Here is a 16173-nt window from a genome sequence, read left to right as displayed (position 1 = left end):
AGAGCAAAACAAATTAATAATATAACTTAAAATAAGCCCCCCACCAACACAATTTCATTCATCAATACTTGAAATGTCAGTTTTAAGAGACCACCATACACAAATCAGAATTCTAGTACTGTCACTTACCAACTAGGTAACTAGCAAGTTAATCTCTTTGCATCTTAGTATCTCTATCTATTTATCTTTATGTATAATATGCATAATACTATCTTCCTAATGGAATTAGTTGGAGGATTAAAACAACGGCTATAAAATATCTAGCATATAATTATAAGATGCATGGTAAATATTAATTCCCTTCCTCATAGAAAAAAAAATGTACTTATGTATTCCTTGTCAAGTGGAAATCAGACTTAAAACTCAATTTCTAGGTTATCTCTTTAAAGTTCAAAATTCTGTCACTGTATGTGTATGTAGCCTTTTAAAAATAAAACTTAGATCTATTCCTTTGTGAACTCTCCAAGAAATGCATTTTTTCAATACTCTATTTTATTTGGTATCTTTATAATTTACTCTTTTAGTCAATGGCTCTATTTTATAAGGTGGCTACTGTTAATAGCTTGAGTGAGCCACAAATGAAGAACAGTGAAGTATCAGAAATGAGATTGATAGATACAAAGAATGAATGAGGGACAAAAATAAGAACATATAATCAATCTAGAGAAGAGGGGAGTAAGTAATGAGGATGTAATATCCAATGGAAAAAGACTTTCAATGGCTCTTTTTAAGTGTTCTGCAAGGTTCATAGGATACAGAAATCATCTGCAATCAGTCGGTCTGCAAGGAAGTATTTAGTTTGAGCTTTTAAGTATGGGTAGGGTTTCAAAGAGAAAGGAATATTCAGTGTAGAAGCAGGGTATAACACAAGTATGAACACAAGTATAAACACTAGAAGAGACAATGTATGCTTGAAGATATCTACTAGCCCAGATGGAACAGAGTGTCCCTTATAACAGAATAAAGGACACACATCCAAAAAGGTACATCCAATCCAGGTTGTACAGGGCCTCAGGCCAAGGTGAACGATTTGAACTTTCCCAAGGTACTGGGAAGCTAAGAATGTTCTAAGCAAATGAGTCAGATAAATGCAGATGAATATTCTCATGAAAATTAATCTGCTAGTACTACAGAGGAAAACAAAACAGTAATGCTAAAATACTAGATGTCTACAGTATTAAGCAGCATTTCCTTCTTAAAGGCAAACAGAAATCTCCAAGTTTCATAACCTACACATTTTCTTCCTGATATCATAAGGAGTCATTTAATTGTACTAAGATCTGTGACACAAAGGAAATTTGCCCTTTATGAAAATGACTATAAAACCAAATAACCAGTTTAACCTGGACTGTCATGTAATATAGGATCTCATGAAAATATAAATCATATGTGAAGTTATTAAAATGAGATTTCCAACATTAACTAGGTCTGTTTGAGTCCAGATGGTTTAATCAAGTTTTTACACAATAATGAAGATTATAGAACTACAAAGCTGGAGATCAAACAAACATGAAGGGGGGGGGGAAGTCTCAAGGATTTTCAACATTCCATAATAAAGATCATTTTCGTAATGTAGTAAGAATGAAAGTTGTGAACAAAAGAAAGATAGGTGAGAAACACTTGTAACTACAAAGGTAAGGGACCTAGGAATAACAAAGAAGACCAGTCAAAGAAACAGGTAAAGATTTCAAGAGTCAAAACTTATTCTACCATAAGTATCTCTAAACTATGTCCTAAGAAGTAACTTTTCAGACAGGCAGGTTCATCAGAAATGCTTAGATTAAAAAACAAAAAAAAAGATTGGGTCCATTTGATTCCTCACGCAAAATGTTCTGGTGGAATCATATAGGCAAATAACATTTTAAATATCTAGCAAAAAAATTAAATAAATTTGCACAGTTTAGCCCAGTCTAGTTACAAGTATACCTAGGCCTGGCCACCTATGCCTACATGGTGCTATATTAAGCTATACACTACTGCCTACTAGCTAGGACTCTACCAATTCTGCTACTATGTAGAACCATATTTCACCTGATACAGAATCATAACCTGTTTCTTTTGTTGTTGTTCTTCTTCTTGTTTCAAGGTCACTTTTTACTTTTCACATGCAAATAGAAGTCCAAACAAAATTTTTCATTTTTCTTACAGACTTGGAATAAATTGATGAAAAACTACGGACTTTAGAAGAGTTGATCTCCATTTTAGTATAAAGTTTATCCAGAAGTTACAAGGAGATACCTGCACAATGAAGAATGACTCTAACATATGATTTCTCCTCAGTAGTTTATGTGTAAACAGACTGAAGGTTTATTGTCATTCCTTTACCTTAATCTAATCAATTTTTAAATAAGTAACCTTTAGAACTGTTCTATGGGTAATGTTCACAGAAAAGATTATGCTATAACTTGAAATTATGTAAGAACAGAATTCTTGACAATCTCCAAGACACATCAGAGAGAAACAAGAATTTTGTTCTCTACTATGCATCTTAGAGAGTCAAAGAAAATTGTAGCTACACTGTCCCTGAAACAAAGCAAGCTTCACATTCAATAGGAAATACATACTTTGGAGATTATCTTGACAAAAACCATATTCAACACAAATCTCACATTGTAAGATTACAAACCTTGCCTTGTTGCATTGAGCAGTCTACACATCCTACTTGAATATTTCCATGTTTAGCTCCTGGGATTATTTGTAACCTTTCAAAATCACTTCCCAGTATAACAATGTCACATCCAGATGCATAAGCCTAAAAAAAAAAAAAAGAAAAAAAGAAAGAAAGAGAGAAAGAAAGAAAGAAAATGAAAAGAATAAACTTGTGAAGAAAGTATATATCACGTACAATACTGGCATTAATATTATGTTTTAACAGAGTGATTTTAAACATCCTGTTTTGTTTTGTTTTTTAATCTGTATAATTCAAGAATATTTCCTTTACCTCTGATATTCAGTCCCATCAGCAAATTCAGTCAGTCCTGTTCGCAAAATGTTCACTTCCTTCATCACTAATGAATGGTACTGCTCTGGTCTAAACTATCATCATCTACCTCTTGCACTACTATTTTTTTTTAAGTTTATTTAATTTGAGAGTGGGCACACTCATGCATGAGTGAGAGAGGGAGACAGAGAATCTCTCATGAGACAGAGAAGGAGACAGAGAATCTCAAATAGGATCTGTGCTGTCAGCGCAGAACCCCACCCAGGGTTCGAACCCATGAACCGTGAGATCATGACCTGAGCAGAAAATCAAGAGTCAGATGCTCAAATGATTGAGCCACTCAGGAACCTCCCCCCATACTACTATTAATAGTCAGACTGTTTCCATTCTTGCTTCCCTCTAATTCCTTTCCACACCCAGTCATCTCTTTTTTTTTTTTAAGTAGGCTCTAGACCCAACGTGGGGCTCAAACTCATGACTCCAAGATCAACAGTTGCATGTTCTATCAAGTGAGTGAGCTGAGCTCCCCTAAGAGTCATCTCTTAAAAATGTTTATTAAAGAAAGTAATTTGCCCTGCTTAAAAACCCCTTCAATAGTTTATCCACTGGACATGGAATAAATCAACTCCTTACCATGGTTCAATGCCCTAAATTATTATCCTAACTCTCCAAACCCATCTCAAGCTACTGTTTCCTTCCCTCTTTTGGCTCCCGTCCCTACATTGCCCTTCCTTCTGTTCCAGGGGCATACCAATCTTTTTCCACCTCAGTGTGTTTTATCCACCTCTCTCCTGCCTGATCTTTGTCTAGCTAGCTTTTTTTCAATATTCGGGTCTCAGTTCCCTCTGTCTCTGATTACTTTGCATCCCACCACTATTTATTCTTCTTCATAGCACCTATCATAATTTTTAAGTATCTTGCTTATTATCCACTTCAATTGCTGCAAGTTAAGTTTCAAGACAAAAATAGAGCATACAGCATATCTTATTCTCTGCTCTATCCTCCAATTCTAACAGGATTTCTTTATAAACACCTATGGAATAAATGAAGTATCTTACGTCAAAAAACAGCCACCACAGCCAAACAAATAAAAAGGTATCATTCAAGGCTTGCTGGCAAGCATTTTATACCTCTTTTCAGTTTTTACAATTAGCACAACTCTTCCAACCAGAACTAATTTTGCATCCTTTCTTTAACTTCTTAAATCACGGGAGTTTCTCCTGTTACAAACTATGTGGCTGTCTTCCTAGAATTTACCTACATAAGCCAGCATGAAGTATAACACTAACAATAAAACATTTATCACAAACTGTTTCCCATCCAAAAATAAGTTCACAGTATTAGCAATTATTTACTTTCTCATCACTTTTGCACCTGCACATTTACCTTACTTAATGTAAAAAATATTATACTTAATATATACTTCATGACCTTAATTCCTATCAAAGCCACAATGTTTCTGTACCTGCCAGCAAAAAGTATTTGAAAAGAAATTTGAGAGAACATACAAATAAATATGCTCACATTACAGATAAGAAAATGAGGCCTTAATAGGCTGACATAACTTCTAAGTGGCAGAATGGGCTTCAGAATCCTGATCGCTTTTGATTCTTGACCTAGCGCTATTTCCCTGGCACCATTAGGACTTCCCTAGTTACTGTGCTTGCCCGAATTTTCCTAGAAGAAATTAGTGACAATCAAGTATGGTTCCACTAGTGTCACACAGGGGAAAATCTTGGCTCAGTGAACAAACAAAAAAATCTCATGATGGTCTGTAAAACGATATAAACATCCACTATCGGAACACAAGACTTGTCACAAGACTATTAGCAAGAATAATTTCCAAAAACTAATTTAAGAAAAATTTTCATTTGTAACACACTAAATATCTTAATATTTTAGAAACTGATTTTCCCCTCATTATTAAATTTTGATAAAGTACTGATTGTCACTGTATCCCAAAACATTGTGTCAAATTCTGAATGTTTACAATTTAGATTTCCCTACTTGTTAACAAAATTTTTTTAGTTTCCATTAACTGGAATGAACATGTATGTTTTCTTTTTCTTTCTTTCTTTCTTTCTTTCTTTCTTTCTTTCTTTCTTTCTTTCTTTCTTTCTTTCTTTCTTCAATATATGAAGTTTATTGTCAAATTGGTTTCCATACAACACCCAGTGCTCATCCCAACAGGTGCCCTCCTCAATGCCCATCACCCACTTTCCCCTCCCACCCACCCCCCATCAACCCTCAGTTTATTCTCAGTTTTTAAGAGTCTCCTATGCTTTGGCTCCCTCCCTTTATTTTTTTCCCCTTCCCTTCCCCCATGGTCTTCTGTTAAGTTTCTCAGGATCCACATTAAGAGTGAAAATATATGGTATCTGTCTTTCTCTGTATGACTTATTTCACTTAGCATAACACTCTCCAGTTCCATCCATGTTGCTACAAAGGGCCATATTTCACTCTTTCTCATTGCCATGTAGTACTCCATTGTATATATAAACCACAATTTCTGTAACCATTCATCAGTTGACGAACATTTTTTTGTAATTTTTTTTTTTAATGTTTATTTATTTTTGATGGAGAGAGAGACAGAGTGTGAGTGGGTAGCGGCAGAGAGAGACACACACAGAATCCGAAGCAGGATCCAGGCTCTGAGCTGTCAGCACAGAGCCCGATGTGGGGCTCAAACTCACAAACCGCGAGATTATGACCTGAGTCGAAGTCGGATGCTCAACCGACTAAGCCACCCAGGCGCCCCCATCAGTTGATGGACATTTATGCTCTTTCCATAATTTGGCTATTGTTGAAAGTGCTGCTGTCAACATTGGGGTACAAGTGCCCCTATGCATCAGCACTCCTGTATCCCTTGGGTAAATCCCTAGCAGTGCTATTGCTGGGTCATAGGGAAGATCTATTTTTAATTTTTTGAGGAACCTCCACACTGTTTTCCAGAGGGGCTGCACCAGTCTGCATTCCCACCAACAGTGCAAGAGGGTTCCCATTTCTCCACATGCTCGCCAGCATCTATATAGTCTCCTGATTTGTTCATTTTAGCCGCTCTGACTGGCGTGGGGTGATGTCTGTGTGGTTTTGATTTGTATTTCCCTGATGAGGAGTGACATGGAGCATGTTTTCATGTGCCTGTTGGCCATCTGGATGTCTTCTTTAGAGAAATGTCTATTCATGTCTTCTGTTCATTTCTTCACTGGATTATTTGTTTTTCGGGTGTGGAGTTTGGTAAGTTCTTTATAGATTTTGGATACTAACCCTTTGTCCAATATATCATTTGCAAATATTTTTTCCCATTCCGTTGGTTGCCTTTTAGTTTTTTTGATTGTTTCCTTTGCAGTGCAGAAGCTTTTTATCTTCACGAGGTCCCAATAGTTCATTCATTTTTGCTTTTAATTCCCTTGCCTTTGGAGATGTGTCAAGTAAGAAATTGCTGCAGCTGAGGTCAGAGGTTTTTTTCCTGCTTTCTCCTCTAGGGTTTTGATGGTTTCCTGTCTCACATTCAGATCCTTTATCCATTTTGAGTTGGTTACAAAATTACTGTTTAATGTAAGTATTAAACATCTGCAGAGTTGAGAAACGCATAGTTATCCCAGAAATAAACACTTAGAACTCTAGATAGGAAAATGCCAATTTTTAATACAATTAACCCTTGATCATTCAAAGATTAACCCAGTTCTGAATTACCCTTGTCCTTTTGCTGCTCCTGTATTACACTATTATTGCCTGTCATTTGACTTTCCTTTAGTGACAGTAGAACATACAAAAGCTTTCTCTCTCTAGTTTTGGTAAACTTCAAATCAATTGAAAATGACTGATCTTATCTGGAATATCTCTCTTTCAGTCCCCACTTTCTTCTCTTAGAGTTATAACTAATGCATGGCAATAAACTACTATATGAGAAAAAAAAGATTATAATCATCTGCAGTCTTCACTAGTCGACTACTATGCTTGGTGCTTATAATTAAGATTTTCTGGTATTCTTGACTACAGAACTTATTTTTCAGTTTATCTGCATAACTAAATATAGAATGCATTAAAGACTCAAATCTTATTTGCATTATGTTCTGTTTCTCAATCATTTTCAAGAATCTGTAAATGTCTCTCCTTAAAAAGTCTGCTGTGCATAGGAGACTAGTTAAATAAATATTGCACATACCCACAATGGAGTATAATACAGCTGTAAAAATAATAAGGAAGCTATCTATGAACTGAAATGCAGTGATTTCTTGGGGACATTTTTAAGTGAGAAAAGCAAAGTACTAAAGGATGTGTTATTCGGACAAGGAACAAGGAAAATAAGAAAACACACATGGATCTGCTTATTACAGTAAGAAACACAGGATGGATAAAACTAGACAGTAATAAAGCTGATTACCAACAAAGGTGGGGAGGATGAAGTGGAAGAGATACAGGAAAAAATGCCTTTTGAAAACATGTTAACATAATACATACTCAAAACTTAAATCAATCAGAGTAGGGGACAGGTAGTGAAACAAAGGAATTTAACTGCATTTCAAATAAAGAAGGCACAAAGGACCTAAGTAACTTATGAACACAGAGTATGATTGTGTATTATCAGTCTTGGACAGTGAAAAGGAAAACACTAGACCACCTCCTGTGTTTCTCCTTTACTCACACACAACTACCACATTCTCAACACTTTTGACAACAGATGTGGGGTCTTTTAACCATAAGAAATAATTCTGTGACACAAACTGGGTCTCGGACAATTTAACTCAATTCTGACACTACGTACCTGGGGATAGTGTCTGATCCCATAGGTTAAGGGCTCAGTCTTAACTGAGACTGTCCCATACTTCACAAGCTAATCTCAAGTGGTGGGTCCCCAGGTTACCCATAACTTCTGTCCAATTTGGTTACATATCAGAAGTTCCCATGACCTCCTTCCCCTTGGATTTGATATGTGCTAAAACAAAACTTAGGGAAATACTTACTTACATTTACCAATTTATTAAAAGATATTATAAGGGATACAGAAGAACAACTTAGATAAAGAAATGTACAGAGCAGGATCTGGGAGGAGGTTCCAAGTACAGGAGCTTCTGTCCCCATGGAGCTAGGGGAGCATCACCCTCCTGGTATATGGATATGTTCACCAACCTGGAAGCTCCCCGAGTGCCATACTGTTGGGATTTCACAGAAGCTTCCTTGCACAGGCATGTCAATTATTAACTCCCTTTCTAATCCCTCTCTAGTCTCTGGAGAATGGAAGGTGGGGCTGAAAATTACAAGCTTCTAAATCTGGCTTAATCTTTCTGCTGACCATCCCAGAAGCCATCCAGGACCCTACCTAGAGTTGCCTCATTACAACAAAAGATGCTCCTGGTTCCCTTATAACTTAGGAATTTATAAGGGTTTCAGGAGCTGTGGTAGGTCCCAGGGTAAAGAACCAAGTAAGTATTAGGGGGCGCCTGCCTGGCTCAGTCAATAGAGCATGTGACTCTTGATCTCGGAATTGTAAGTTTGAACCCCATATTGGGTAAAGAGACTACTTAAAAAAAAACTGGGCATGTTGGGTGGCTCAGTTTCTGAAGCATCCAACTCTTGATTTCAGCTCAGATCATGATCTTACGGTTCATGAGATCAAGCCCTGTGTCAGGCTCTGTGCTGACATGGAGGAGCCTGCTTGGGATTCTCTCTCTCCCCTCCCCCTCACTCCCCAACCCCATGCAGCACGCAGCACCTGGACACACAATCTCTCTCAAAATTAAATAAACATTAAAAAAAATATTAAAAAACTGTTAAATTAAAAAAAAAACAAATATTAGAACAAGTGATGCTCATAATGTTTTTATCACTTAGGAATTTAGAAGAGTTTCAGGAGCTCTGTGCCAGAAACAAGGGAGACAGACCAATATATATGTTATCTTCTATTATCTCACAGGCAGGGTGGGGAGAAGTATGAACAAATCTTGAATGCTTTTTGTAGGTTGTTTTGTAACTGCAGTGGTATGGAAAATGCAATTCTGAAACTATTTTAAATGTATTACAGAAATGAGCAAATTAGCCGAGGATCTCATGATATAAGGAAGAACAAAGATATAAAATAAGGAAAGATGCAAGAGAGTCAAGTAAGGTTGTACCGGAATTGGAAATATTGGTATAAAAATTATGCTTTCCAAAATATACATATTTGCCTGCACATATGTAAATATATTTGTACATGTGTATGTATGTGCATGCCATATGCATATACATGTGTATCATGTGCTGGTACTGTCCACTGAAAAGGACAAGAAGCATAAACATCCCAGTAGCAATGAGATCACCTAGCACCTTGATCTTGGTCTCTAATAGCACTCTCTACTAAAAGAAACCAGGGCTCCTTGAAGAAATAGCTAATTACATCACTGGGGCAGGGTAGCTACAATGAGGGCAAAGAATACGCTCTTACACCAGAAAGAAGGTGCTTTAAAAAAAAAAAAAAAAAAAAAAAAAAAGGACCAGGCAAGAATCATCATCAGCGGATATTCAACCTAGGAGAAAACAGGGACTCAACCTAGGATATTTGCATGGTCTTAAAACTCTCTTACACATTGCTTATTAGGTGCAAGAGGAAGGAAAAAAAAAAAAAAAAAAAGAAAGAAATTTGTTGTATGGGGGAGAAACTGGGCAACACCTTCAAGAGTCATCAAAATTAACATCACTAATGATAGATATCACGTACACCTAGAGAAGAACACAACATCATCTATGCAGAATTTTGGCCAAGAATGCATAACCTCACTATAATCAAGAAGAAACATCAGAAAATGCAAAATGAGTAAAGGTTTGTTTTTTAAAAGTGGGAAGAACGTACTCTCCTCTTCAAATGTCAATGTCAAAATGAATTTAAAAAAAAAAGAAATGATGCTAAAGAGACATGGTAATTAAATGTAATCCCATGGTCCGAATCTTGTACTAGAAAGGATAAATGCTGTATAGAACGCTGTCATATCAACTAACAGAACTGGAATACAGCTAATACATTAGCTAAAAGTTTATCAATATACATTTATGAAATAGATTATTATATAACAGAATACTCGTCTTACCATGAAATCAAACTAAAGTATTTGATTGTAAAAAATTATGACATATGTAACTTACTTCAAAGGGTTCAGGACAAAAAATTATGTAGGCATACACATATCCAAGGAGCACAAATGATAAAGAAAATGGGAATCAAATACTACCAATAGTCAAATCTAAGTAAAGAGAGTATGGGTGTTCCTTGTATTATTTTTATTTCATTACTTTTTCTAGGTATGAAGTTATTTCTAAATAGTTACTTTCCATGTAGTGATGAAAACATCTAAAACTTAATTATTTTCAAAAATTTAAAACAAAAAATGCTGTGACTTTTTTGTGCTTTCTTTTATTTTTCACTTTCTATAGTGTTTTGGGCCTATTTTTTTCTCTTTGGCACTATACTGCAAGGCCAATTCAAGTGGTTTTCACTGTCAACAGATTTAATCCCTACAACAAATACTGTGAAGTACTCACTATAATCACCCCATTTTACTCATAAGCAAATTCAAGATTAGACAGACTGAGTAATTGCCTTGAGTGTTAGAGCCAGTAGGAGGCACAACTGAGACTGAAACCAAGTTACAACTACTGGGAAAGGACATGCTCTTACCTGCTGTGTTAGGCTGCCACACGATGTCTTATAAACAAACAATGGCAATGAATTTAATAATTTTTCTCTAATTTCTTCCCATAATTAAAAACGTCTTATTTGGATTGTGAAGCAACCAGCACTCCCATAACTGTTGATAGGAATATAAATTAAAATGGTACAACTCAAGATGCTTTCATGACTCAGTCAGTGGGTCGAGAGTCCAATTCTTGATTTCGGCTAAGGTCATGATCTCACGGGTCGAGAATGACCTCCTGTGCTATCAGTGCAGACCCTGCTTGGGATTTTCTCTCTCCCTCTCTCTTGCCCTTCCCTGGTGCTCAAAATAAATAAATAAACATTTTTAAAAAATAAAAAAAAATGGTACAACTACTTTGGAAAACTAAACACATGCCTAATCAATAATCCAGCAATTCTACTCCTAAGTTTATACGCAATAGAAAGTGTCCATATTACACTAAAATACATGAATAAGAACATTCAAAGCCATTCATAAACACTCTGAGGGTAGAACCAACTCAAGCATCCATCAACAACAGAACATATAAATAAACTGTAGTATAATCATATAATGGAATACTAGAAAGCCATTGTTCTCAAACTCCCTGGTCTCAGGAATTCTTTGACCTCTTAAGAAAATACTGAGGGGCACCTGGGTGGCTCAGCTGGTTAAGCGTCCAACTTCGGCTCAGGTCATGGTGTCATCGTTCATGAGTTCAAGCCCCGTGTCCAGCTCTGTGCTGACAGCTCAGAGCCTGGAGCCTGCTTCAGTTTCTGTGTCTCCCTCTCTCTCTGCCCCTCCCCACTCAAGCTCTGTCTCTCTCAAAAATAAACATTAAAAAAAAAAAAAAAGAAAATATTGACGTTAACCATCCTCCCTTTTCTCTCCTCAAGGGCTTTAGTTTGTACATTATCACTATCAATACTTTCTCTTTTAGAAATTAAAACTGAGAAAACATTATACACCAATTGAATCAGTTATGAAAACCTTCCAACAACTAAAAGCCCAGGATCAGATGGCTTCGCTAGTGAATTCTACCAAACACTTGACAAACAATTAATGCCAATCCTTCTCAAGCTCTTCCAAAAAACTAAACATTTACAAACTCATTGTGTAGGGCCAGCATTCTGCCGTTAGAACTCTAGACAAGGTGGGGAGCCTGGGTGGCTCAGTCAGTTAAGCATCTCTCTCTTGGTTTGGGATCAGGTGATGATCTCATGGTTTGTGATATCAAGCCCCACAATGGGCTTTGCACTGACAGCATAACGCCTGCTTGGGATTCTATGTCTCCCTCTCTCACTGTTCCTCCCCAGCTCAAAGGCACACACTCACTCTGTCTCAAAATAAACAAACATTAAGGGTGGAAAAAAAGTCTAGACAAGGGCACTACAGGAAAATTACACACCAATATGCTTGATTAACACAAATGTAAAAATCCTAAACAAAATACTTGCAGACCAATTTTAACAGCACATTAAAAAGATTATATACCATAATCAAGTGGGATTCAAGGACAGTTCAATAAAGGCCATACATGACAAGCCTACAATACAAACACCACATTCAATGGTGACAAGCTGAGGCAAGCTTTTTTATAATTCTCTAAGATTAGGAAAAAGACAAGGATGCCTACTCTCACCACTCACATTAAAAACAGTACTAAAAGTCCTTGCCAGAGCAATTAGGTGTGAAAAAAACAATAAAAAGCATCCAAATCAGGAAGAAACACATCAAAATGACTCTGTTTACACTTAACAAGATATCATATATTGAAATCTCTAAAGGCACTACCAAAAGAAAAAAACAACAACATTAGAAGTAGTAAATGAATTCAGCAAAGCTGTAGGATACAAAATCAATACACAAAAAAATCAGTTGTGTTTCTATATATTAACAATGACCTATTTAAAAAGGAAATTAAGAAAACTGACAATAGCATCAAAAAGAGTAAAATACTTAACAATAAATTTTAAAAAGGTGAAAGATACACTGAAAACTGTAAAACACTGATTAAAGAAACTGAAGATGACACACACAAAAAAGGAAAAATATTTTGTGTGCTTAGAATGGAAGACTATTGTTAAAATGTCCATAGTACTCAAAGCAATCTACAGATTCAGCGCAATCCCTATCAAAATACCAACGGCATTGTTCACAGGAAAAAACAAAATCCCAAAATTCATATGAAGCCACAAAATACCCCAAATAGCCAAAGCAATCTTGAGCAAGAACTAAGCCCGAGCCATCACACTTCCTGATTTCAGACTATATTACAAAGCTATAGTAATCAAAACAGTATGATGCTGGCATAAAGACAGGCACATAGACAAAAGGCCAACTAATTAGCCAACTAATCTTCAACAAAGGCACCAAGAACGCATAATGGAGATAGTCTTTTCAAAAAATGGTAATGAGAAACTGCACATGCACATGCAAAAGAATAAAACTGGACCCTTAGACACAAAAATCAACTCAAAATGGATCACAGACTTGAATGTAAGACCTGAAACCATAAAATTCCTAAAGGAAAACATAGAGGAAAAACTCCTTGACATTGGTCTTAGTGATGACTTTTTTGATATGACACCAACAGCACAAGCAGCAAAAGAAATAATAAATGGGGGGGGACTACATCAAACTAAAAAGCTTCTGCACAGCAAAAGAAACCGTTCACAAAATGAAAAAGCAACCTACAGAATGGGAGAAAATTTTGCAAACCATCTCTGATAAGGAGTTAATATCCAAAACATATAAAGAACTCATATAAATCAGTAAGAAAACAGTCTGATTAAAAACTGGGTAGAAAACTTGAATAGACATTTTTCAAAAAAAGACATTGAAATGGCTAATAGGTACATGAAAAAAAGTTTTTCATCACTAATCATGAGGGAAATATACAGCAAAACCACAATGAGATAGTGCTTCACACCTATTAGAATGGCTATCATCAAAAAGACAAGAGGCACCAAGTGTTGGTGAAGATGCAGACCAAAGAAAATTCTTGTGCACTCTTGTTCGGAATGTAAACTAATATAGATACTATGGAAAACAGTATGAAGTTCCCTAAAAAAGTTAAAAATAGAAGTACCATGTGACTTAGCAAAGTAACTTCTGGGTATATATCCAAAGATGATGAAATGACTATCTCAATGAAATACCTACACTCCCATATTTACTGCAGCATTATTCACAATAGCCAAGATATGGCAACAACCTAAGTGTCCAACATGGATGAATGGTTAAAGAAAATGTGTATATGATATATATACACAATGGAATAGTGTTCAGCCATTAAAATAAAAGAAAATCCTGACATTTGTGACAACCTTGACAGCATAAAATTAAGTGAAATAAATCAAACAGAGAAAGACAAATGTGATATACATGTATTCCATACACGGAATCTAAAAACATTATACTAATGAAAACAGAGACGAGAAAGGTGGTTGCCAGGGTCTGAGGGCTGAGGGAGATGGGAGATGCTGGTCAAAGGGTACCAACTTCCAACTGTTAGATAAATAAGTTCCAGGGATCTAATGTACAGCATGGTGACTAGAGTTAACAATATAGTATTATGTCCTTGAAAGTTGCTGTGAGAATAAAGCTTTAATGTTCTCACTGTAACAACAACAAAATGGTCATTATGTAAGGGACATATTAACTAGCCTTACTGTGATAAACATTTCACGATATATACTTGTATCAAATCATCACACTGTATACCTTAAACTTACATGATGATGTATGTCAATTATATCTCAATAAAGCTGGGGGAAAAAAGAGATGAATATGTACAGGTAACCCAAACAAGGTATCATCCAAAAATCACTTAGAATAGACATATCTTCTTATGGATAGTTCTAAAAGACTATTCAAATGAATTTAAATAAAAATTTAAAAAATAAAATTAATTAGGGGCGCCTGGGTGGCGCAGTCGGTTAAGCGTCCGACTTCAGCCAGGTCACGATCTCGCGGTCCAGGAGTTCGAGCCCCGCGTCAGGCTCTGGGCTGATGGCTCACAGCCTGGAGCCTGTTTCCGATTCTGTGTCTCCCTCTCTCTCTGCCCCTCCCCCGTTCATGCTCTGTCTCTCTCTGTCCCAAAAATAAATAAACGTTGAAGAAAAAAAAAATTAATTCAATCTCTAGAGTATATACAACATGGTGAGGTAATAAGCATGGAATTACACCAGGCTCCCTCCCCCACCAAAATCAGGGAAAGCAGGTTTAAAGTGGGCTAAGTACGTACCACTAAATTCTTAAAATAATCAATCAACCTGGTTTAAATAAAAACCAAAGGAGTAATATAATACACAGTATTCCTAAACAAAAATTTAGAAGTAGTTTGAAAGATCTGGCTAAAATAAATTATTCTCAAAACCCATTTGAAGGTGCCCTGACTATATTGTGTAAGGTTATCAAAACAATCAGAACAGCACTGATTTATCAACTAAACTGTAATACAATTTGGTCTTCAAAATTAATATGCATATATTACAACTGATACATGAGCTGCTTCTATCAAGAGATCTGTAATCAGAAAAATCTATTACTATCCAATGATAATTAAATTAACAAATGAAAATTCTTTTCGATAATACGTAAATAATAGGTTTACTAACTTTGAGACTAAGCAAGATGCACAGGAAGAACTGAGTTCATATATGTGCCATCAAGCATAGAATCATCATTTTTAACTTTAAATTTTGGCAGAGAACCTTCTCAAATATTCTAAATTCGAAAATTATCCAAGACTGTAACAGCCAGTATCTGAATTTGGAAAACAATTTGATTTTTTGTTTTCACTGATTCATTTTAACCAACCATACCAGGTATATATTCCAAGGAATTTCTTTCTGGTATATTTCCTGGTTAAATGACTTGAGTTTGGTATGTTGTAACTAACAATTTCCTCATTTTTAACCGTATGTTAAAAATTAGTACTGCTTCAATATCTTAACGGCATTAATACTATTTAAAATATAATATTTAAAGAGGGCCAGTTTTTAAAAAGAAGTCCAATTTAGTTCCACATGATGGCATATGAGAACCACAAAAATCTTTTTCCAGATATGAATAGTATCAAATTTTCCTCTCTTGTATTCTCTCCACTTACAAAGACCCACAAGCCCCTTCCAAAAACAAACAAAAAACCCCTTTCTATCCTCCCACCTATAAAGATTTCCCTAGAAGAACAAAACAAAAAGCTAAAGGATGCTTACTATGACAGAAAGTGTTGGCAGGAGAATGCTAATTCAGCCTCCATTTCTCTACCAACACCCAGAGAGCTGCAGTCAGTCTTTTGACTTCTAATCTGGGTCCCCTTAGCTGTGAACACTGAGTTGTCTAACACAAAAGAGAGCCTGGAGCTCTAACATGTTTGCTTTCTCTTCTAAAGCAAAGATGTTTAAATTTCAAACTAGAGACAGGAAGTCCTAAATATTAACACAATCTGTCCCTTATAAATTACCTCCCTTTCCATTTCACTTGAAACACAGTTTCAACACTAACTATATATAAGCTATGAAAAGAAAAAAACAATCTATTGTATATTAAAGCATATATGTCATCAGTATTCAC

General features: G+C 35.8%; 1 protein-coding gene across 7 annotated transcripts in view; it reads right to left on the bottom strand.

The window, feature by feature from the left end:
* Window positions 1–16173, bottom strand: part of DMXL1 (Dmx like 1) — a 135511-nt gene that overhangs the window by 114266 nt on the left and 5072 nt on the right. For all 7 annotated transcript variants that reach the window (XM_045486595.1, XM_045486552.1, XM_045486566.1 and 4 more), the window contains exon 2: window positions 2627–2752. In XM_045486595.1, coding sequence (XP_045342551.1) covers window positions 2627–2752 — 126 coding nt within the window. The remainder of the gene's footprint in view (window positions 1–2626; window positions 2753–16173) is intronic.

Source organism: Leopardus geoffroyi, chromosome A1 (assembly GCF_018350155.1).
Source record: "Leopardus geoffroyi isolate Oge1 chromosome A1, O.geoffroyi_Oge1_pat1.0, whole genome shotgun sequence".
Taxonomy (NCBI): domain Eukaryota; kingdom Metazoa; phylum Chordata; class Mammalia; order Carnivora; family Felidae; genus Leopardus; species Leopardus geoffroyi.
Note: the sequence above shows the minus strand (reverse complement) of the source record. Positions and strands in the feature narration are given on the sequence as shown.